General features: G+C 35.4%; 2 protein-coding genes and 1 long non-coding RNA gene across 3 annotated transcripts; 2 read left to right on the plus strand and 1 right to left on the minus strand.

Annotated features, from left to right (window-relative positions):
• The first annotated feature begins 11,818 nt into the window (after window positions 1-11,818).
• Window positions 11,819-12,827, plus strand: LOC143577587 (uncharacterized). The gene is made up of 3 exons (XR_013143140.1): window positions 11,819-11,983; window positions 12,049-12,235; window positions 12,703-12,827. It is a non-coding gene; the product is annotated as an uncharacterized LOC143577587 (long non-coding RNA).
• A 1,125-nt stretch (window positions 12,828-13,952) lies between these two features.
• LOC143577580 (protein MHF2 homolog) lies at window positions 13,953-14,816 on the plus strand. The gene is made up of 6 exons (XM_077061370.1): window positions 13,953-13,973; window positions 14,056-14,104; window positions 14,146-14,219; window positions 14,325-14,364; window positions 14,442-14,495; window positions 14,583-14,816. The coding sequence occupies exons 1-6, from the start codon at window positions 13,953-13,955 to the stop codon at window positions 14,684-14,686; spliced, it is 342 nt and encodes a 113-aa protein (XP_076917485.1). The 3' UTR covers window positions 14,687-14,816.
• An 87-nt stretch (window positions 14,817-14,903) lies between these two features.
• On the minus strand, window positions 14,904-19,438 carry LOC143577576 (protein SIEVE ELEMENT OCCLUSION B-like). The gene is made up of 7 exons (XM_077061367.1): window positions 19,163-19,438; window positions 18,457-18,579; window positions 17,753-18,201; window positions 17,127-17,236; window positions 16,885-17,027; window positions 16,315-16,803; window positions 14,904-15,688 (listed from the first exon to the last, which is right to left on the minus strand). Exons 1-7 carry the CDS (start codon window positions 19,370-19,372, stop codon window positions 15,071-15,073), a joined length of 2,142 nt encoding a protein of 713 aa, XP_076917482.1. The 5' UTR covers window positions 19,373-19,438; the 3' UTR covers window positions 14,904-15,070.
• Between the last annotated feature and the right edge of the window lie 4,655 nt (window positions 19,439-24,093).

The raw sequence follows: 24,093 nt of genomic DNA on the forward strand, positions 1-24,093 counted from the left end.
CCGCCGCCTTTGGTCGGGGTGTGACAGTTTCAATTCGATTCGATTAATTTCACTTCGATTCGATTCGTTTTCCTCCAAACGTATCGATTTTCTCTAGAACTCAATTCGAATATGTTTTTTCACGCCTATCCATTCTAATCACTTTCTTACATCCCGTTATGTCCGTTTTACTTATGAAACGAGTTATGTGCCATAACAACTTCATTTTCTTACTTTAACTTGGTCTGAACGTCACTAGTTCGTCCCGACTCATCCCAAACAACTTGTTTATTACAAAGTGTAAGTTTTTCTAACAACATGAGGTCCGATTCATCAACCTACTAAAGCGTTTGGCAAACTGACACAAAATACATGACCTTTAAACTATAAATGTACCTCTTATGGCTCGGTTTTGCTTTGGACTTGATTTAACACGTTAATCTAGGTTTTTTACTAGTTGTTTGGTGATGCTTGAACAAGAATCTGCCCTCTTTTGGCTCAGATTTGGATCTGGATTTAAGGAGAGTGTTCGTGTGTGTTTTTTGAGTGTGTATGGAGGCAAATGTACAAATGAGGGTTTACGGTTTTAGGGAGGTTTAAGGGTGTTAAAATACCCCTAAGGCCATCACCATCCCTTATTCCATATTTTATTGTCCAAGCTCACACTCAATTATTATTATTTAACTTAACTAAATAATAACACACTGTTAAATAAACGATATTCTTTTATTTATTATTATCAAAAGTAGAATGTTACACAAACATCCCTAGTTGAGAAGAGAGACCCTTTTGTTTTCTTTTATGATTATTTTAATTGGTTGTATTTTAATCAGCTATATCGTTGTACCATCAACATTAAGAACTTGTATACGAGTTAAGAAAAACACTAAAGTGCCCTTCAAGTTGAAAGAATTAATTGACAGAGTTTGTGACATGACGCAAAATTCCAACTTTTAGAAACCTTGAGAATGGTCGTAAGGACTTTTTAGATGGAAATGACAAAATTGAAGAAACCACATAGACAAAATTACAACCCACTCTAATTTTAATGTGGTTAAGTATGTGTAAAATACACATGCTACATACATGTATCCCCAAACTCCCTGTTTGCGGTGCGCGCATATAATGTATATATGTGTGAACGCTCGGGTGGGCAAAAGTGAAATTGCAAAAATTTTGACGTTATTTTACTAATCTTGTGAAAATAACGTTAAAAGTGGCGGAAAGTTAATTTGGCATCATGTGGTGGCGTTGATAGCCGAAAGACAAGAGTACTGTAACGGCCCGGTCCCGGTGCCCTACTTTGACGTCGGATTTACTCATAAACACAGTTCTCACAAATCAGAGTTAATTAGAACTTTTCGCGGAAACATTAACTTCAACTATTCATTACAAAACATTCAATATTTTCTTTAAAACCGTAACATAAAACATCATATTTAAATCATCGTTTCTTCCATCTTCAGATGCCAGCCCGTTCAATCCATGCCATGTGCCATCCTCATGTTAGATCTTTAGCCTGATCACCTGCGCACATACTAAAAGTCAGCTACGCTGAGTGAGTTCTAGTTAATCAAGCAACTTACCATACAACCATTACATGCAATTATATACGTGTCCAAAGACATGTGGTCCTCTGTCTAACTTGTTCACCTTATCGCTTAACCTCTCCACTGCCCCTTACGTCCTAGCCACTTGTTTACGGAAGCACATAGAGGCTTGCCCTCCCACGTACTCACGTTATACCACTTAATTACGAAGGTACGTACAAGCTTACCCTACCACGCACTCACGTTATGCCACTTAATAACGAAGGCACGTATAGGCTTACCCTACCACGTACTATCGTTATGCCACTAACACCCTTACTAGACCCTTGCCACTTCTATCACACTCTACCTCTACTTGTCTACAACACACTTTCTGCCATTACATCATTTACATAATAACCAAGTTACATCATAACATTTACACACACTAATAACCACTTGGAGATCATTCCCTTGGCGGTACGCGCAATATCCGAAGATCATTCACACACCGACAGACATTCATTCATAACATTCTTACATACTATCACATCAATCATTATAGCATACACTTACAATTTAAGGTAAGTGTATTAACGTTCACATTGAGTATGCACACAGCCCCGAAAACATAACAAGGAAGTGGGGCTAGAAACTCACCTGAACTCGGTTACATTCATCGTTAATTGTTATTCCTTTCCTTAGTTGTGCGCGACTAACTATATAACAATTACACGTATCAGTTAACTATAACAACTTATATCGCGTTTCTAGTCTAGTTATAACCCTCAACGAACGGGGGTCCGGGGGTAGCGCCCCTGGCAGCGGGGTTCTAGGTGCGGCGGCCCCTAGCAGGGTCCAAGGGGCAGAGCCCCTAGCTGGGGTTGAGCTGCCAGGTCAGCTTGGGAAAATTTTATTTCCATTAACGGTCTTAACACATTTTTCATTAGAGTTCTTAACTATTATTTTATTGCTAACTCAAAAGTTCAAGGGCTTCTTTATTAATCCATTATATTATAAGTCTAGGGACCTTTCTGTCATTATTTCAATGTCTAATTCGTTATCCAGCTCGTTAACGAAGGAGGCTCCTTGCCTCCTTCGTTATTTCTTAACGAATTGGCTTATATAACGAATTAATCCAGATAACGAATTGGTCTTATTAACGAACTGGCCTTCATAATAAGTTGGTCTTAATGAACTGCTGCTAATTCGTTATTCCCCTTAACGAATGGTGTAACATCCTAAAATTTATAATGTTGAATAAAGAAAGTTACGTTTAGTGATTTCGCGTTATTAATTAATTAATATCGAGTAAAGAACGGATCATGGACTTAGATTAATTGAGATGGGTTAAATGAGAATGGGCCTTAGGTCCATGGGCTTTAAGAGATATAAATATCCCCTAAACCAAGCTAAAACCCTAAACCCTCATTTCATTTCCATCATAATCTCTACACACTCCAAACACACCCACACCATAAACGAGCAAGATCTGAGAGAGAGTAAACGATTAGTTGTGATTAAACAAGTTAAACGAGATCCAAACGAGCACAAAAGGTATGTTATTGACCTTTAAAGTTTATGTTTTATTGAATGTCCTTAAGCTTAAAGATCCAAGCTTTATAGTTTATACGGGATATATATATACGAACGAAATGGTTAAGGAACGTTAGTGGGTGATGTCGAACCATAACAAGGGTATTAAAATCGCCAAAATGCGTGATAAAAACCAAACCCGTAGCGAACTGGGCAACTTCGCCTGCGAACTGGGCAACTTCGCCTTCAAATCGGTAACTTCGCCTTCAAAGCTTAACTTCGCCTTCAAGGCTTAACTTCGCCTACGGCCAAGTTCGCCTAACTGGTAACTTCGCCTAAGGCCAAGTTCGCCTAACTGGTAACTTCGCCTAAGGCCAAGTTCGCCTAATTGATAACTTCGCCTAAGGCCAAGTTCGCCTAACTGATAACTTCGCCTAAAGCTAAGTTCGCTTAAGGTTTAACTTAGCCTAAAGTTAAGTTCGCTTAAGGTTTAACTTCGCCTAAAGTTAAGTTCGCTTAGAAAATAAATTAAAAACCTAATGGAAAATGTGTTAAGACAGTTAATGTAAATAAAATTTTTCCAAGCTGACCTGGCAGCTCGACCCCAGCCAGGGGCTCTGCCCCTTGGACCCTGCTAGGGGCTGCCGCCCTTAGACCCCGCTGCCAGGGGCGCTGCCCCCGGACCCCTGTTCGTTGTGGGTACTAGTTAAGACTAGAAAGATGATATGAGAAGTGATAGTTAATTGATACGTATACTTGTTATATAGTCAGCCGTGCACAACTGAAGAAAGGGATTACGATTAACGGTGAACGTAACCGTGTTCAGGTGAGTTTCTAGCCCCATTTATGTGTTATGTTTTCGGGGCTGTGTGCATACTCGATATGTTTGTTAATACACTTATCCTAAGAGATAAGTGTATGCCTTATGTGAATAATGTGATATGTATGAATGATGGCTTGACGGTACGTGAACGATCTTCGGATATTGCACGTACTGTCAGGTTGTAACGCTAAGTATAAGGTAAGTATGATATGTATGCTTATGTGTATGAATGTGATAAAGTTAATAAAAGCAGGAAAGGATGGATGTACGGTAACGAAGAGGGAATCGAACCCTACTAATATTCGAGAACTAGGGAACCGAACCCTACTAATATTCGAGGAAAGAGGGAACCGAGCCCTAATAATACTCGAGGAAAGAGGGCACAGAGCCCTAATAATACTCGAGGAAGGAGGGTACCGAGCCCTAATAATACTCGAGGAAGGAGGGTACCGAGCCCTAATAATACTCGAGGAATGTAGGGCGTAATGCTCTTTATAACGTAAGATATGAAAGTAAGTTAATACAAAAGAAAGTATGAAAGTATGAAAGTATGAAAGTATGAAAGTATGAATGGAAGAATATAAGTTTATGTGTATTGCATAGTGTATGATTAACTAGAACTCACTCAGTGTAGCTGACTTTTAGTATGCACGCAGGTGAGTAGGATGAGGCAGCTCGCTTGAGGAGACACGTGATACTGAATAAGAGGCTGGCATCGGAAGACTCAAGACGTTTAAGTTTAATGTTTCGTTTATTTTGAAAGACAAAATGATGTTTTAAGACAAGACGTATTTTGTTATGAAATGTTTTATGAAAGCTTTTATATTCCGCGAATGTTTTAATTAACTCTGATATTTAGAACTGCGATTATGAGTAAATCCAACACGAAAGTAGGGCTACCGGTAACGGGGCCTTACAAATGGTCATGGCGAATTAGTGTTACTTCGTTATTTCCCCCTTAACGAATCAATGCTAGTTCGTCATCCCCCCCTTAACGAATCACTGCTAGTTCGTCATCCCCCCGTTAACGAATTACTGCTAGTTCGTCATTTCCTTGCTAACGAATTAGGGTTAGGTTAGAGAATATCAGAAACATTCTCTGACATTCCCTTACCTCGTACACCTTTTCTGGCGCAGCCATCGCTGTAAAAAATGGGCGGTGGCCGGAAAAACGTATTTTCGCACCGTTTTCACCGTTTTTCGTCCCGTTCGATCCAGATCTGAGCTAGGGTGACCCCTAAGCTCATCTTTTGACCGGTTTATACCCGATTCCATCCGGATCTTGTGACTTTAACGGTTGAGGGTGTCGGCTCGTCGTTTCGCGACTATATCTAGCGGGTTTGGATCCGTACAATATCATACTATCATTACCTCGGGTCGGGATCGATTCTTCTTCTTGGTTTCTGTTAGAGAAAGAGAGAAATATGGGAGATAGCTTAAGTGTGTGTTTCGGATGGTGTATGGAATATGTAAAAAATGAATGGATTAATGGGTAATTATGGTTTATATATCATAGGTAGTGGGCTTAAGCCCACGACCTTTCCTTTAATAACCCAAGTCCATTACTCATAAGACTTAACCCAACACAAGCTCATCTCATAACATCAAATATTATTATTATATTAACCGAGCGAAAAACGGAATGTTACAGGTACGTGCACCAATTGGCCGGGGGTCTCACCGAAAGCAATTTCTCTATCCCTATGAGGTAGAGGTAAGGTTGTATACTTCTTACCCTCCTCAGACCCTACCATAACTTTGTTATTGGTAGGATATACTGAGTACGATGACGATGACATACATGTAACCCCAATTACTTTCTTCATATGAGTAAACTAGGTATGTCAATCAAATTATAGCTTTGGTGTTTCATTGTGATTTATACATATATGCAAACAAGAATGGTTTACTTATATCCCTATGATGTATTTTACCTCTGTGTATATGTATGTTTTCCTCCTTATTACATTCTATAATCTGTTACAAGAATCATAAGCGTCTAGTATATACTTTTTTTTATTTTATGAGGTGAGACGACCTTTGAGGATGATATCATCCAATATTAGAGATAAATTTTTATATTATATAGAAAAGTATATAAACTTGATTATAAAATCTGTAGTTAAAAAATAAGTATATTCATGTAATAGAATAACCAAGTTGTAAACTTCTTCCTTCATTCACATGTTTTCTGGCTTCACTCTACATGTATAAAAAGTAAATAAAATTGGGTAAATAAGTATGGAGAGAGACCAAAGATTGGTAATGTTGCTACAAAATAATTTTGTGGTGTCACTGAAATAATGAATATCTTCTATGAATCCTAAGATCGAGTCTTTGATTCCCCAAGCAAGACACGAAACAAAGAAAAACTAATAGAGAATTTAAAACGTCACTACCAAAAAACTGGACGATTCCTGGCCAAAGATTTTGTCGGAAAAGTGAGCTTCCAACAAAAATAATTTGCATGGAAAATGCTCGTGAGAAAATGATTTCCTATGATTTTCCTCTGCCTTTTTCTACAAAATTGAGGAACGGATCTGTCCAACAATTTTACAATAAAGGCAACTTCTTTATTACAGTACTTTTTATTACTAATGGTAATGATAAATTTTATATATGAATGACGTTTATTAAAAAAAAATTATAACAATAATACAAATAATAATATTATGATAATGTTAATATTTATTATTTAACTTTGGACAATAGCATAATATTTAAGATAATAAAAGTAAATTAATGGGCCAAGTTATTATACAAAAGGGAACAAAAATGAGAAGGATGAGAAGCCATAATTAGTTGGCATGTGTCATGTAGGGGCCAAAGGAAAAATGGTATAACACATTTTCTCTTTCCACATGCAAGTCACATTTTAATTCCCAATTATTTTTAAACGGCTATAACTTTTTCATATGATATTTTAAAAAAAAATAAATTTCACCATAATAACAAGCGTTTTTTTACCTTTAATATGAGTATAATTTTGTTATATAAGAATAAAAAATAATTTACGTCATTGTGTCTTTTTACGTCATTGTGTCTTTGTGTTTGTTATTGTATTTTTCGCTATTGTGTCTTCCATCTGATCATTGTGTTTTTTTAAAATACTAATAACACCGTTGTGCAATAGTATATATATATATATATATACATATATGGGAAGGTTCATGTACATTTTAATCTTAACATGAGAACGTAGGAAATAATACCAATTTATAAAAAAAATGAGAACGTAAGAAACAAATCAACTACAATACCAATCTACATAAACAATGATTTATAATAACAAATAAAAGAACCTAAAAATTACAATAAAAGAATCAAAATCAAGAACAAAATAATAACAACAAATACTAACAAATACTTATAACAGCAAAAGAAAACATCTAATAATAACAACAAAATAATATCAGCAAATACTTATAAAGTCTCATAATCGAAAATTAGCAAATACGAACAAAAAGTAACATCAAACACCTATAAAAATAAACCTAATAATAACAACAAATTGGTTCTCACCGTTTTCATGCTAAGAGTAAAATATATTTGATCATGTTTCTATATATATATATAATGAGAAATTCTAGCAAATTATCTAATACATAAAACACAATGATGAATGTATATTACACAATAACCTGAAACGTAAAACACAATAATGAATACATATAACAACATAATGGCCTGAATCGTAAGACACAATGGTAAATGCATATAACAACACAATGGCCTGAAACGTAAGACACAATGGTAAATGCATATAACACAATGGCCTGAAACGTAAGACACAATGGTAAATTCGTATAACACAATGGCCTGAAACATAAGATACAATACAATGGCCTGAAACGTAAGACAAGGTGGTAAATACGTATAACACAATGGCCTGAAACATAAGACACAATGGTAAATGCGTATAACACACTGGCCTAAAACGTAAGACACAATGGTAAATACGTATAACACAATGGCCTGAAACGTAAGACACAATGGTAAATGCGTATAACACAATGGCCTGAAACGTAAGACACAATGGTAAATACGTATAACACAATGGCCTGAAACGTAAGACACAATGGTAAATGCGTATAACACAATGCCCTGAAACGTAAGACACAATGGTAAATACGTATAACACAATGGCCTGAAACGTAAGACACAATGTTAAATACGTATAACACAATGACCTGAAACATAAAACACAATGGAATCTATATATTACACAATGCCTTGAACGTAATACACAAACAACATAATACTCTTTTTCTTAAATTAAGTGAATATTGATCACAATGACTAAAACACAAAGATAAGTATAAAGACAAACAAAGACACAATGAAGCACAAAAGACACAATGACGTAATCTTTGTGTTAATTTTTATCTTTCATATGAGTATCAATTGAAAAACACAATGATCGAAATATATAACACAATGCATAGAAAAACCCAATTAAAAACACAATGAACAACCTAATAACACAATATAAAAAACCCACCAACTTTTTTTTTATTTTTATATAACAATATGATATTCATATTAAAGATAAAAAAACGCTTGTTATTATGGTAAAATTTTTTTTTAAAAAAATGTCGTATGAAAAAGTTATAGACGTTTTAAAATGATAGATGAATTGACATGTGTCTTGCATGTTGAGAGAGAATGTCTTCATAAGTGGGTTATTATCTTCATGCCCTTCTCATCTATTTTTATTCAATTTTTATTCTTGAATTTATCTCCATCATCCAAATCTAAGATCAATGGATTAGATTCCTTCTCACCATTCTCATTTTTGTTGTCCTTTGTATTTTAACTTTACCCTAACTTTTAATATCTATATTATAATATTTCAAAATATAATATTTCCTGAAGAAATAGTTGGAAGTATAACTAATAAACGTATATACTGACAAAAGTTTGTCGTAATTTAGCACAGGGCGGATCCAGTGTTCGGCCAGGGGAGCGTTTGCACCAACTCAAGTCCATAGTTTCCTTTATAAATTTATAATATATTAGGTCTAACGACCTAAGTGACCCATACAAAAAACTTTTAGTGACCAATTCTTAACTCTTTTAGTGCCCCATACTTAACTTTTTAAATTTTAACCCAAAATTTTTAAGCCCAAATTTAATTTTGTTATAACAATAATAATTAAGCCCATATTACTTAATTGCTCAAGCACTTTAATTGAAAATTTGGAATTAGTGGGATGCGAACAGCTTACGGTGATACGGCTTCACATGTTGACGTTGACACTGGTTATAGACCCAAAAAACAAAGGTACACAATCACCAATCAACATTATTATATTTTTTATTGTTTCCACAGTGTTGTCGATACGTAAAGTCAAGAATTCGGTAATCGTTTTAAAGAGATTAACACGGATTTACTTCAAACAATGTTGGCTTTCAATCCGTATGATTCATTTTCCAAGTTTGATGCATTAAAGTTAATGAGATTGTGTGAGTTCTATCCATATGATTTTGATAATGTGGACAAAATTGTTCTTGCATCTCAACTTGGTTTGTACATTGATAGTGTGCGAAAAGATGAAAGATTTGCTAATCTGAAAGGTATTACGGATCTTGCTAAAGGTATGGTGGAAACAAGGAAACATATTTCTTTTCATTTGGTTTATCGATTATTAAAGTTAACATTAGTTTTGTCTATTGCGACCGTAATGGTTGAGAGATGTTTTTCGGAAATGAAGATCATAAAGACAAATTTACTTAATCGAATTGGTGAAGATTTTTGAATGCTTGCGTAATTTGTAGTGTTGAAAAAGAAGCATCTTTATGTGTTACGAATGAAACTGTAATTAACCGTTTTCAAAAGATCAACTCATGTAGAGGTCAATTGTAATAGGTATTTTGTTTATCTTTAATGAAATTTATTGTTTACATTTCTATACGTAGTTTGTTTAATGTAAATTTTTTACTCAACCCGTTTTGGTTTGACCCGACCCATTTTGGTTTGACTTGTTTTAGTTTGAATTGACTTGTTCTAGGTTAAACTTTTTTTTTCACCCACTGGCTAAATTTTCTGGACCCACCATTTTAGCAACGTTTTTTTTGATGGAATAACGTGTCGTTGCTATTTTATTGTAACATTGTGGCACAATTATGGTTTATTTATTGGACTGTAAGTGGACTGAACAACCACCAGGTGAGACATTATTCATGTTCGTCTGTTAAGCTTTTGTCGGACAAACAAACGGTTCACAAACACCCTACCGAACGAAAATTCGTGTCCGTGTCCGTTCATTAAGAAATTAAGTTTGTCAGTGTCCGCTCACTAGTATTGTAAACGGACGCTAACGGATACTAATGGGCAACCGAACACTAACGGACGCTAATGGACAAACAAACACCAGTGGACACTAATGAATGTTAATGAACAAACAAACACGAACATATCAAAATACTTGACATAAACACTAATGAACATTACACCATATGATATCCAAAAATACTTAAACTTAACATAGTAACCAAAACACATAATCATATCAAAATAATGTTTTGGTGTTCGAAATCCACAAACTTCAAGTGTTTCACGAGAAGCAATCTTCAATTTCTTCATTCTTCAAGGAATTTAAATTGACACACACACACACACTATTAAACAGACGTTATCAGACGGACATTACCAGACGTTCACGAACACTATTGAACGAACGAAACCTTTGTCTGTATTCGTCCGTTAAGCTTACCGAACAAAACTTTTTGTCCGTGTCCGGTTCATATAGTAAACAGACGAACATAAACGAACTTTCTACCATACGAACAACCGATATACCCCGAACGTCTGGTTAATCAATTATTTATGTTTGTTGGAGATTTGTTGAAAATATATGAGGTAAGAAATCAGTTCAAAATTTTCATAGAAAAATGGCGTATTTTCTAGTAGAATCAACTGATTTGTATTGCACTTTAGCATTATATATCGTTTTATATTGGCAGGGTAATTTATCACAAGCCAAAATATAAATCGCCGTTCACAACAACACCACAAAAAAAAAATTATAAATCAAAAGGAGGCACCTACACCGGTTAAATTCAACAATATTTTAATCAAAGAAACATTAACGGTCAAAATCATCTAGTCTTTTAGTCACCGGGGAAACCAAATTACTAATTAAATAATAATTGGCAGGCCTAAGTAAAAAATCAACCTTAAATTCATAACTTTCTACAACTACCTACCATAATGGTTCTTACATTTTCTGAATCTTGAATTTTGTTTATAACAATGGACTCAGAAGCAAACAGCGCCGGCAGATCACTACAAGTCGAACCCACAAGTCCACTAAAAGGCGGTCCTGGTCCAGTTAAAGATCTAGAATCGGCCCACACCATCGACCATGGTCATGTTCACTTAGCCATAGAGTTATATACTTATATTATCAATTATTTCATTTGTGTTCATTAATGAATAGTCATGAATATCCATTCACTTGTACATTGCAGACTCGTTTGGTCAAGTTGGTTTACTGCTAATAACAAGTTTCAACTGTGGATACATATTAAGCTTTTCAAACCTGATGTTGGTGCCTCTAGGATGGACCTGGGGCATTACTAGCTTGATAGTTGTGGGGCTATTTACGGCCTACGCTAACTGGCTCTTATCTGAATTTCATTTTGTCGATGGAAAACGTTTTATTAGATACTGAGATCTTATGGGCTATCTTTTTGGTTGGTTATTTCTGTCCATTCTTACGGTGGATTGTCACACAACTTTGAACTTAAACTAAAATTATGTCACACAACTTTGAACTTAAACTAAAATTATGTCCTTTTGCTAGTATGAGTTTGTGAACAATAAATGGATGAGCTCCATTTAGTAAAATAAACTTCACCCATTCCCCCCTAAACAATATTAATATTTTCTAATACTTTGACCAATTTGAGATAAAAATGCAATTTTAAAGTTAGAGGTTTGAAATTATTGTCACTTATACTTGAACCAACTACCTTAATATTAATATTTTCTAATAGTATGTTTTCAACTTGTAAAGGGAGGGAAATGTATTATGTAACCTGGGTTCTTCAGTTTTCGATCCTTCTTCTCGGGAACATGGGGTTCTTACTTCTTGGAGGGAAAGCCCTTAAGGTATTATCACTGTGATTAATTTGAAACAATGCTTGGTCAAACGTAACGGTAGTTAATGGTTGCAGGAAATCAATTCAGAATTTAGTGATTCACCTTTGAGACTACAATGTTTCATAGTGATAACCGGTGTTGCCTACTTTGTATTCGCACTTTTGGTTCCTACGTTGTCATCAATGAGAAGATGGTTAGGAATTTCTGTGGTTCTAACCTTCACTTATATTATGATTCTTCTTGTGGTACTATTTCGAGATGGTAGGTGTCATCTTTTTTGCTATGTAAGGAGTCTAGTGTAAATTCTTAACTAGTTTTCAAGGTTGGGTAATCCCTAAAAACTACTAAAGGAACTTTAAGCTCAACCTAACATGACCCAAACAAAAAAAAAACCACATATATAGTGTTAACCTGAACCCTTTGCCTACTTTATCAGATCTACTTTGATCATTTGGATTTCCTTAAACGAGACGTTTAGCTTCCTACACTACGATGAAATTCAGGAAGTATATATAATGGGTGTGTCTAAACGCACCCCCTTTACATACCCCCCTTGTGAGAGGGATAATTGGGGTTTACCCACAAGTTTGTGAGAAGGGCGTACGTTTAGTAGCACCCTAAATAAAGTCCTACCTAAGTTAAATGTTAGCCTTTTGGTTACAAGTGTACATTTTATTATGTTAATGTTTGATGCTCTTTTGGATTGCTATGTTGATATTCTCTTAAAGGAAGATCAAACAAAGACAGAAATTATGACATTAGCGGAAGCAACTTCTCCAAAGTGATGAACGGTTTTGGTGCGATATCAGCCATTATTGTTTGCAACACAAGTGGTATACTACCAGAACTACAGGTAAACATATATCCATATTAAAAGGTGATTTTGAGATAACACTAACTCTTATAAATGTGTAAAGACATGTTCGCTTGTATAAGCGAACAATCCATTCTTACGGTGGATTGTCTTTATTTACCGACGTATCCAAATTATAAAGTTTTAATACATAATACAAATTCAAGCTATACAGGTGCATAATAATTAGACACAACAAAATTAAAAATTGACTATAAAACAACAAAAATAAAGGAAAAAGCCCTTACCAAGAATCGATCCTGCGTGGAAGTGGTATAAAGAACCAGGACATAACAGTAAATTAAAACACCACGCCGGCATACACAGATGTTTTATATATATATATATATATATATATATATTTAATATTCAATTATGTAAATATATAATATCTAAAATTATTAAACGGAGGTCTTAATTTTTTGGTGGGCCTCAAGCATTAGCTTTAGCCAACTCCACTATTGGGCTGGCCTTGGGGTCAAGATGGGGTTTGAGAAATATTAGGGTTGTTTAGATGAGCTTTTAAATCTTAATTATTTGCTTATTTCAAAAACGTTTTTGCTTTTCAAAAATCAAATAAGCATGTTTGAAAAGCTCACCCCCTAGTTTGGGTCATAATATGTCATTTATAAAAAAACATCAATTTGGTCCTAGTCAAAATAAGTTTCGGTCAAAATGAAGTTGGATTGAAATGAATCATTTTAGAAAGAAAATACAAATTTAATTTCACCTGTTAGTGTTTTGAAAACTCAACATATCTTTTAGCCGGTCATTTTATTGATCATACTAGTTGAAATGATGTTAAACTTAAATATATAACTAGTAATTCAAAATTTTATAAGTTCAAAATATATTGGTTTAAAATCCAGAAATTTCTTATTGCATTTATCATCTCAAGTGGAGCAAAGACGTGAAGAACAAATGCTATTATTTTGGCAAAATCTTGACACAAATATTTTCCAAACGAAAATAAAAACAAAAAGATATGGGGTTGAGAGGCTCGAGCTCTCGACCTCAGGATCACTCTATTGCTCAGATACTCATGAGTTATCTTAATATTACCCGTAAAGTCGTTTCTGTTAATTGTTTATTAACCGATTCATTAAGATCCATCGTTGTGCTCCCATGGAGACCAATTTCGATCAGGTAGAATAGAACCCTAACCTCATTACCATACATTTTGTGATGTTTTGATCAGTTCTTCTTAATGTATATATGAAACTAACAGGATGTGATTAATGCAATATTCAAATTCGTTTGGAGCAAGAAGGCAATCGGTAATTACTAATTAATAATAACTTCTTCATTCATTTACTGCATTTTGCACTTACTCAACTCAATTCCGTTTCTGATCGCGCGAAGATTGAAGACGCCGATACTTCCAAGGCTGAGGTCAAACACATCCAATTTCTTACCTATTATTATTATTATTATTATTATTATTATTATCTCTTATTATTATTGCTTTTAAGTAACTGATTCCATTTTGCATTGCAGGAACGACCAGGAACCTCGAAGAAGAACCGGCCTACTTCCGGTAACCATAAACCCTAATTAATATCTTCTAGCTGTTGATGTGACTTCAAATTACAATCTACTGTTGGTGCACTGCAGCTAATCCGAATGCTGTGAGGCTAAGTTGTAAATTACTTAGGCTATTTGTTACTGGTACATTATTGGAGAGATTATCACATTTTAACCACTATTTGTTGTTTCATTTTCTTATGAAGGTTATTTTTATTGTTGTTAATGCAGAAGCGGTCCAACGAGCTGCTACTATTGCCGAAGCTGAAGGTGGAGACAAGATTGAAGTGACGCACCTTGAAAGAGTACTTCCTCAGTTACTTCTAGATTTTTAAGCTACTACCGAATGCGAGCTTGTTATATTTTATGATTTGCAGTCTTGATACAATAGTACTTGTCATTGCATCTTTTGTTGGCGTGTTCTTTTACAGTAGTTTTTGATATAATGGTGCATATAGTGGGATAATATTAGAATGTCATGCACTTCTTTAAACTTAATAAAGGGAAAGCAAGCTGCTACCAGTCTTGTACATTGAGTAGAAATAAGAAATTAAGAATAAATAGCACACTGTTAATACTTATTTAAAACAATGAACCAGTGTTACATATGTAGCATCACCTCCTCACTGGTCCAAATACTGAAACAGAAACAAGTCAACAGCTAACAAACAAACATGATTTAAAACTTAATTGGAACAACAACTGAATGATCAATCTCCTTAATCGGTACAACAACGGTACATTAAGAATTTCTCCATAGTCCGACCGCATTCTGAACAAACCACCACCTCGGGAATCCCACCACTAATCCCAGGAAGTATGAGCCGGTTGCAATGGTGAGGTGTATGCAGTTTACTCAAGTAGGTGTTTAAAGCCGGGACAAAACCGTTCTCCTGGGCATCTCCTTTCCAATTATCGTACTCAGTTAAACTCGTTATCGCCAATTCCGAATTTGCCCTCGCTATCTCGCTTGATCCTTTGCATATCAAAGCCCACCCTTTATCGCTCCCATCAAAGCTCATCATGGTCATAACCTCTTTCATGATCGGGTCGTCTTCAAAACTTTTTCCTTGATGAATCTTGGAGTACAACATGCTTTCAAGGCGGGTCCAAAAGTACCACACGGATGTGGGGTCAGGCCACGTGTGACTTAGTTTCTCTGCACTGATTGCTGTACCTATTTTCCTTATTCTCTCTTTGTTTCCACTTTTTCCCACATAAACCATCTCCAATGGGATACCTGCGGTTTTAGCAGTTTTTGATAATATCGTTGTAAATTTCCTGATCCATTCTAGATCATCTCCCCCATATAAGCATATGCATTTGTCTTCATCAATCTAGCAATGTACATTAGTTAATATGATTAATTGAGGGTTGTAAACGAACCAAACATTCAGCGAACCATTCAGCTAATAAACGAGTGGACCTTAACAAGGAGTTTGTTCGATTAATTAAATGAGTGGACATGATAAAATGCCGCATTTGTTCCTTTATGTTCGTGCACATTTGATATTGTGTTTGTATAAGTTTGTTTGTTTATGTTTGTTCACTAAAGGCCTTTTATATTTTGTATTTTCTAGTTTTTTTATCCAAACATTTAAACTTTTTTATATTTTTTAATTTTATTATTTTACTAACTTAACTCACTAGCCCTAAGTTCGCTTCTCTCACAATCTCGGTTTCCTCTCATTTTTAAATTAATATATTTTTGCTTCTGTTTATTTGTGTTCGTTTGAAAAGTTAACGGACACAAACAAATCCATTTCCTTAACGAACAAACACGAATATGAAATTTGGTACAGTTATTTGCTCGTGAACTGTCCATTTGTCTGATAAAAGCTTAACGAACGAAAACGAACAAGGCCTCGTTCGGTTTGGTTCTGTTCGCTTCGTTTACAGCTCTAATGATTATTAATTTTAACTAAACTAATAAAGTGCAACTAAGTAAAGTAAATTAACTTACCCAACGTAGTATATATTGGTCAATGTGGTCAACCAATAACTCTAGTTTCCAAGATTCTTCCTTCCATAACGCGTCCTCTTTCATGCTAGTAAAAGGATAAGCAACATTCCTCCAAATCCAGACCATGTGGAATGCGTTTAATGATGTCACGCGCCCCTGTGGATCTAACGCGACCAAAATTGGTTTTTTTTCAAAATGCCACACTTGTTTGATGTACTTGATGACAGCTGGCTCTAGCAATGTAGGATGATGCAACATATGCCATGTCATCATTGATTGAAGCTGCTCAAGCTTGTGTTGATGTGATTGTGAATCATTCCATGTCCTCAGATTGTCCACAACCGGGACCCACACGACTTCATAATGAAGATCTGGTTGGATTCTAGAGTCTTTGTAGATATGAGTGAGAACTAGAATCTCTTCATGGGAGATATCTAGGTCTGATATTAATAGTAACACAGTCTTTCTCCTTAACACATCAACATTAACCTGTTTTAATCAATTAGTTAGTTGATGAATTCTAATTGAAGATCTAAATTCTAAATTAATAAAGGGTATTCAAAACTAAACCCTTGTTTTTGTTGAGCCATCAAGAAGTGGATGGATGTCATCCTTGGCACAAAACAAAGCCTTGAGAATCTTCAGGTTGTCTAAGTGAGGCACTTCAAAGATTCGCACGAGCATGAGATAATATTCATCATGTTGCTTCTCCTCTGTAGCAACATAATGTATGAACATTAACTCATTTTTTTTAGTATTTTTAGGACAATTATAATCTAAAAGTTAAAACTACAAAAAAAAATGTAATTAACCTATGTGTTGCATGCAAAGAAGGAGTAGTCCTTTAAGGTGCTCATGAATATTCTGAACCTTGTGAGCCAAGCTTGAAAGTTCCCATGCCTCAGAGGTAGCCGAGATGTGCCTGCATTTATGCTTTTATCATATAATGCATGATATGTTGCTCATAATTTTCACATATATAGCTTTAAATTTACGTTTGCACAACAAAAAATTACAAATTTATATAAAACAATTACATTCTTATAGTAAAATCTTATGTTAGTTTCCTTTTTAGTTTTATATTTTGGCAGAAGCTACCCAACCAATTTAATTTATTACATAAAATACATTTTAGAAAAATAAAAGATTTAAACAAGTTCACGGGGTTGACCTGAAACTGATCTGAACCCGTTTATGCCAAACCCATGAATTTCTTGTTAGGTTCGTGTCGTGTCAGAAATTCACACCTCTAGTTATAGGATATGGTGTTTGAATGTGTTTTTGTTGTTTAAAGCTTTAATAATCGGATAAATACACATTGTTGTGAAGACTGATGGGTGTAAAAGCCCCTCAAATTAGGTTAAAAGAAGGGTAATTTGGTCATTTAACTTTAGCTCTTGATAATAAAAAACTAAAGAGAGAAATTTATAAAACTTACTCGTAATTCATGCCTAAAAGGCTTGTTAGCTGAGAAACACAAGCCACCATACTCTTGATGGCCCAATAAACTGCAGTGGGAGCATGAGTCAAAGCTGTTGACTTTGGTGGTATGTCATCTTGGAGATACTGATAAGGCAAGTTCTTGAATGCAATGATACATTTGGTGACATCCAACATAACCTTAATAAGGTTATTAACAGCATCAAACCGAGGTTTGATTGATTTGTAATGTTCCATGATGTTTGGCAACTGTTTAAGCAACGCTACCGATTTAGCAAGCGGATTGGTGGCGAATAGTTGAGCCACGAGCCAAAACTCTCCAAAGTTTACCGCAAACGCTGCTAATGAGATTACCACTTTGGCTTCCCATGGGTAGCTCGATAATATGTTGAGAATTGCCATTGTTGATGCATGCGCGTCTAGTCCACCTGAGCACTTGCAAGAAAACTGCCAATAAAAGTATTAAGTAGTCTTGTTACTAGAAAGTAGAAATAGTGGTTTCAAGGATGTTTAGAGAAGTTGCACTATTTCAATAATCATTTAAGAGGTTTCTGGTTTCTATTCATAAGTATTAAACTTTGGTTAACTTAACAAACCGTTTGGGCAGGATAAAACATAACCTGAATCGACCCAATATTTAGTAAACGGGCTGGAATCGCTACAATTAATTATCAATATATTGTAATTTACATACATACTAACCTCACAAGAAATTTTATGGATGACATGAGCCAATCCATCCGGGAACCCATCAAAATCTTCAAAGCTAGAGAAATCAGCCTTCTCTTCTCCAACCAATGCATCAATATGCCCATTTTGTATGCCCTACAGTCATAATAGATAAATTCTTTTTTTTCTTAAATAAAGTGGCTTAGGTGGTTGTATGCATAAAACATACACATCTGGGAACTTTCAACCGGATTGACTTGTTCTTTCTGTTTGACCTAGGGGTGACAATTTTTGACACAACACAAAATAATCATGTTTTAGGTTGGCATATGTAACCTGTTTTTTAAGTGGGTCGTGTTTGAGTTGACCTATTTAATTTAACGGGCTGTGTTTGGGTTGAATTGTTTAACCTATTTAGTTAAACAGGTCGACCCACCAACTTATTTATGACCCGTTTAACCCATCTTTCACAACTCACTAGTCCGATTAAAATGTTTACAACTTCAATATTAGATAAATGGTAAAACGGGTTGTGTTCGGATACACAAGGTTAAGTTTGTGCGCGATAGAGTTGATGTTTTTGACACAAATAAAACATACATGTCACATTCGGGTTGAACAATTTAATCTGTCAACCCGACAAGATTGACACCCCTAATCTGACCTGTTGCAGATCAAACAGGTCAAATTGCCACTTTTACAAAAAAAAAAGCATCTAAGATGAATAAAATTTACATACATTAATAACCCCATCAATGTTTGCGGGAATGGCCCGTCGGAGCGTTTCTTCAATGATACTAAGAATGGGCCCCAACTCAACATCACGCCCATCGGGTGAGTGGGTCCCAACAACTTGCTTCATCATTGCATTGTCATCAGTGGAACTGAACATTCGGCGGTCCTTCTTAACCGCATCCTTCTTGACAACCATCTGCTGTTGCTGCTGCATTTTTGGGCTGCTGACTCAGACCGTTTGGGCTCAAAGCAAGTGATAAGCTTGGTGTGTGGTTTTATGATTACGCTATGCGTAGGCAATATATAATGATGTAAAAAGATGGGGAATATTTGAAAGTGACAATTGGATTAAGTACCTTACTTGCATGTAGGTGTTAACCCTCAAAAGTAAAGCCTATGTTTCTCTGGATAAGCATTTTGAAACTGGGGGCCCCTATACAGTTAAGCCATGTTTAGGATTCTCTTATGCTGGTGTTTCTACTTAGGATAGAATAAATGACTATTAGATTCATAAAATTAGAGTGAACTTTTGGATGCTGTGATGACATCATGGGTGTGATGACATCATGGCGTGGCGGAGTGGGTGTGTCTGCGTGTTAGGTAATGAGTCAAAATGTTTTAGTACGGGTTGGGTTGACCCGGCCCACAAACTGTTTTTGATTCTCTATTTCTGATTTTCTTATTAATAATCTCGATGTGTAAAATATGATTGCAAAACTACCTGCACCTTTGTCATGGATGTGGCTTGAACCAACTTTGACATGTTAGTTGTAAAACACTAAAACATGACTCAAATTGACACACTTGTTATTAAATGGGTCGAAGTTGTCATGGAATACACAAACAAACATGTAACTCGACATTCTTGTCTCGCCACTATATACCCAACTCCGTGTAAGTACTTTTCAATTTCGAAGAACCTGTTAATCCCATGGTCTAGACCTAATTAAGTCTGTCAAACCTGTTTCTTGACCTTATGATTATCGGTGTAAAAAGGTTGTTTCCAATCTCCATGTTAAAGGTAGATCCACATTCTCACTCATGTATGTATACATTTGCCGGGTGTGATGTTTTAATAATATGGGTGGGTCTATCCGACGTAATTCGACCCATTTTGAGTTGTGGCAAGCTCTTAAAATTTTATTGTCACCAAACTAAACATGCATATCAAAGTAACCGTGTTAATCCAAGTTTTTTTTTGAACGGAACATATTGGATAAGTTGGCAATTGCAATCCTTGGTAATTCTATGGTATGGTATACATAAACCCTTGAAACTGATCAAACAACAGGAATCAAAACAAACCAACTACTTTGAACAATGTAAAATTTTATACCGGTTCATTTATGGTTTTGTTTTGACGGTCCAACCAACATTTTTGTACTTGAAGCTAACCGTATAAATCTCACTGACCATTTAATTTTTTTTTTAAATATATTCAGTTATGTTTGTGTGTTATATTCAGTGTTTACTTTTTGATACAAAGTTACAAACTAACAAAAAATATGCTCGGACCATAAAAAAAGAATCTCGAACATCTAAAATCAGCTAGTTTGGATAGTTAGCAGTCCAAATTTTCTTTTAAATTTAATTTTACCAAAATCAGTTGAACATTTATATAAGTTTATTTTAACTCTTTCTTTCCTCTATAATATTACCAATTCAGCATCGACAGGATCAAGAAGTTTGAAAAAAACCGGCGAGATGTCATGTCCAATCAAATGGTCCGGTTTAGACCATGTGTAGTCATAAAGCTCCACTATCAGGGGTTATGCGCCACGTGACGCCCAGTCAGAGTTATGGTTTTGTACAAAAACAGGCTGTAGTCATAACTCTTCACTACCAGGGGTTATGCGCCACGTGGCGCCCAGTCATTATAAATTTTATTTGTTTTTTTAAATACTAAATCATTTAAATAAATTAACATAAAATTAAAAATTACATTAAACTTCCAAATAAAAAATACATTAAACTAAATTAAAAAGAAAAATCAAATTAAAATAAAAAAACATAAATAATACTAATAAAACTAAAACTCATTTATATTTTTCTAAAATTTTCACTCGTCGATTGGCTTTTAGAGATTGGACTATCGGGTCGTCTTCGGATAGCTCGTTTGATAAAATCTCGATGTCTTTGTCCATCTCATTCCTTCGAAGTAGGTCGACTGCGTCCAAATTTACTTGAAGTCGTTGGGTTCCAAGTTGGTGTAAATCTTGGAGTCGAGAGTTCATTAATTGGAATTGGCTTTCCAATTCGGGATTCGAACCCGTTGCCGACGACGAACCGGCCCCTTTCCCCTTTCCTTTGCCTTTGGTTCTTCTACCCCCCCGGCCGAGGCATGTCGGTAGTATTCACGGGGTCATTATCGCTTAAGTTGAAGTTTCGAGCGTCGGAACGGGGCGTGTCTGGATCAACCGAAGACGATTTTTAGACTTTTTTTTACGCGGACCACCTTCGGCTTCGGCTTCGGCTTCGGCATCCAACACCAAGCCCCATTTTGGGTGAAACCTCAAGAGGTCTTTCCAAATGCCAAAGTAGTTGAAGGTCCCGCCGACCTGAAACTCAACCAACGCGTTATCCATGACTTCCGCGTCTGAGACACCGCTACTCCTAGTTCGATTCATCCGAGAGAAAACCGTATGGAAAGCCATGCATTTGGTGTTTATGTCGCCCCATTTCGACAGTAACGAATCTTTTTCTCGACGCGAGTCCCCGCCAAGGTTGTGAAACCTCTCTATAATTTTGTGCCAAAATACCCCCATTTTTTGATAGTTCGCTAAAAAATAAAACATTACAAGTTTAATGTTTGTTATAAGAAATTTAAAAAAATATATATGCATTTTAAAAACCTACCGCATTTGGCATCTTCCGATATCTGGCACCAAGCACGAGCACATAGTATGCACTCGTCGATACTCCACGCTATCACCGTCTTTTTAACCCGATGTTCGCCGGCGGGCTTCTTTGCGTGTTTTTTCGAACGTCCGCGTTGGCTCGAACCGCCTACGGTCTCCGGGACGGGTTGTGTCTCCGGCACGAACTCGACCTCGGGTTGGGTCTCCGGGGCGGGTTGGGAACCCGAACCGGCAAAAATGTTCGCCGTCGGGTTTTGGAAACCGGGCACCACGTTTGGCATAGAGTTTTGTAGATATTGAAAGTAGGCGGCCATTTGCGGGTCAAACATTTGCGGGACGGGTACGGTTGGCGTCGGGACGGAAGATTGGTTCGGTTGTGGATTTTGGTTGCCTTGACGGGCATATTGGCCGAAACCGAGAATATTTTGGTTGTTGTTTGGAAACATGATGGTAGAAATATTAGTGTAAAAGATATAAATTGGTATAGAAGTGGAAGGAGTGTGTTAAAAAAAATGAGTTTGGTTTGTTTATATAGTATAAATATAATTAATATAATTTATTTATTTTTTTAAATTCCCAACGGCTCCAAACCCACCCACCCACCCACCCAACGGCTATTTTTTTTATTTCTGTGCCAACCCCCGCGTTTTGTATACAACGCAGCCAAAAACAAGCTTCACATAACGCACGGGGGCGGTGTACCCCCGCGTTTTCGTCACATAACGCAGTGACAACGTTGTCACTACGGGTGTTCTTAGGTTTATAAACTTTTCCACTAAACCACTCAAACCCGATGCTTGTGTTAAAAACTAAGATAAAATATAGAAAAGGACACACATGATTATCATGACAATGGAGCTTTAGTTTTAATATATAATAGACATCAAATCATTGTTTCTTTTGCTCTCTTAATCTCCCCATAAAGCGAAAGGGGGAAATGGTGAATAAAGCCGATTAGTATCTAGTTTGGTTGTTAGAACAGGTGTAGTAGATGATTGGATGGAGTACCTGCATAGACGTTTTACGTAGTATCAAGTCATGTTATCATAGGGGCTTTATGACAAAGAAAAATGTGTAGTGAATCCTTTTCAATTATTACCTTATTATTATTATTATTATTATTATTATTATTATTATTTTTGTTTGATAAAAATAAAATAAATAAAATTTATTAAATATATATATCTATCTCTTCTAATAAAAGCCTACAACTTTTGCCACTTGTTAATACCATAGCCCTCCTCACCTTTTTTCAACCAATTTTCATATATGGTCCTTATCTTTCAAGTCATTTCAATATATGACATTAAAATTATTTGTTTATTCCAACTAAATCGTTACTACATATAATAAGTATTCTTCATATGGATTGACAAAAGACGATTAGTCATTAGTGTTTATTATGGTTTATATTAAAAATAATAAACAATAAACATTCGATTCATAATATGTTTCGATTCATAATATGTGGAATGAGAACAATCAACTTGGACTAAATCCTAATAACGTCAGCGGCTAAGGCTTAACCTTTAATACCTAAAAATACACATGATTTTAAAACTAAAAGTTTTCAGGTTGACCCGAAACCTAGAATTCGGACCCAAGAACCAACCCGAATTACTTTGGTTCAGGTTTTTGGTTAGTATTTTCTTGGATTCGAGTTTCTCGGGTCGGGTTAGTTTGGGTTCAGGTACGGGTTTCTTGGGTTGGGTTTCATGTTACGGGTAAAAGTGACAGCCCTACTTTCAACGATTATATATAAGAATCACTCAATTCACTTTATGCAACTTTAAATCTTATAATATTCTTCTAACTCAGAATAATCACTATTATTTGAATATGGTTTTAATGTTAGTATGTATTTTTCATTTTCCTGACAATTACATTCATATAAAACAAACAAATGATTTTGTTATATTTAAATTTTCAGTTTTTATTTTGCATGATTATACAATTTTTAATTGTAAAATATAAAGTTAATTAAAACATTTGTCATACACAGAATATTGATAATAACAAATTTATCATGATCAATCAATTTCAAATCGTAAAGATTCTAAGGATAATTATATCAAAG

Source organism: Bidens hawaiensis, unplaced genomic scaffold, assembly GCF_021521415.1.
Source record: "Bidens hawaiensis isolate Kalapana, Puna unplaced genomic scaffold, B.hawaiensis_p1.1 tig00028739_1, whole genome shotgun sequence".
Classification (NCBI taxonomy): domain Eukaryota; kingdom Viridiplantae; phylum Streptophyta; class Magnoliopsida; order Asterales; family Asteraceae; genus Bidens; species Bidens hawaiensis.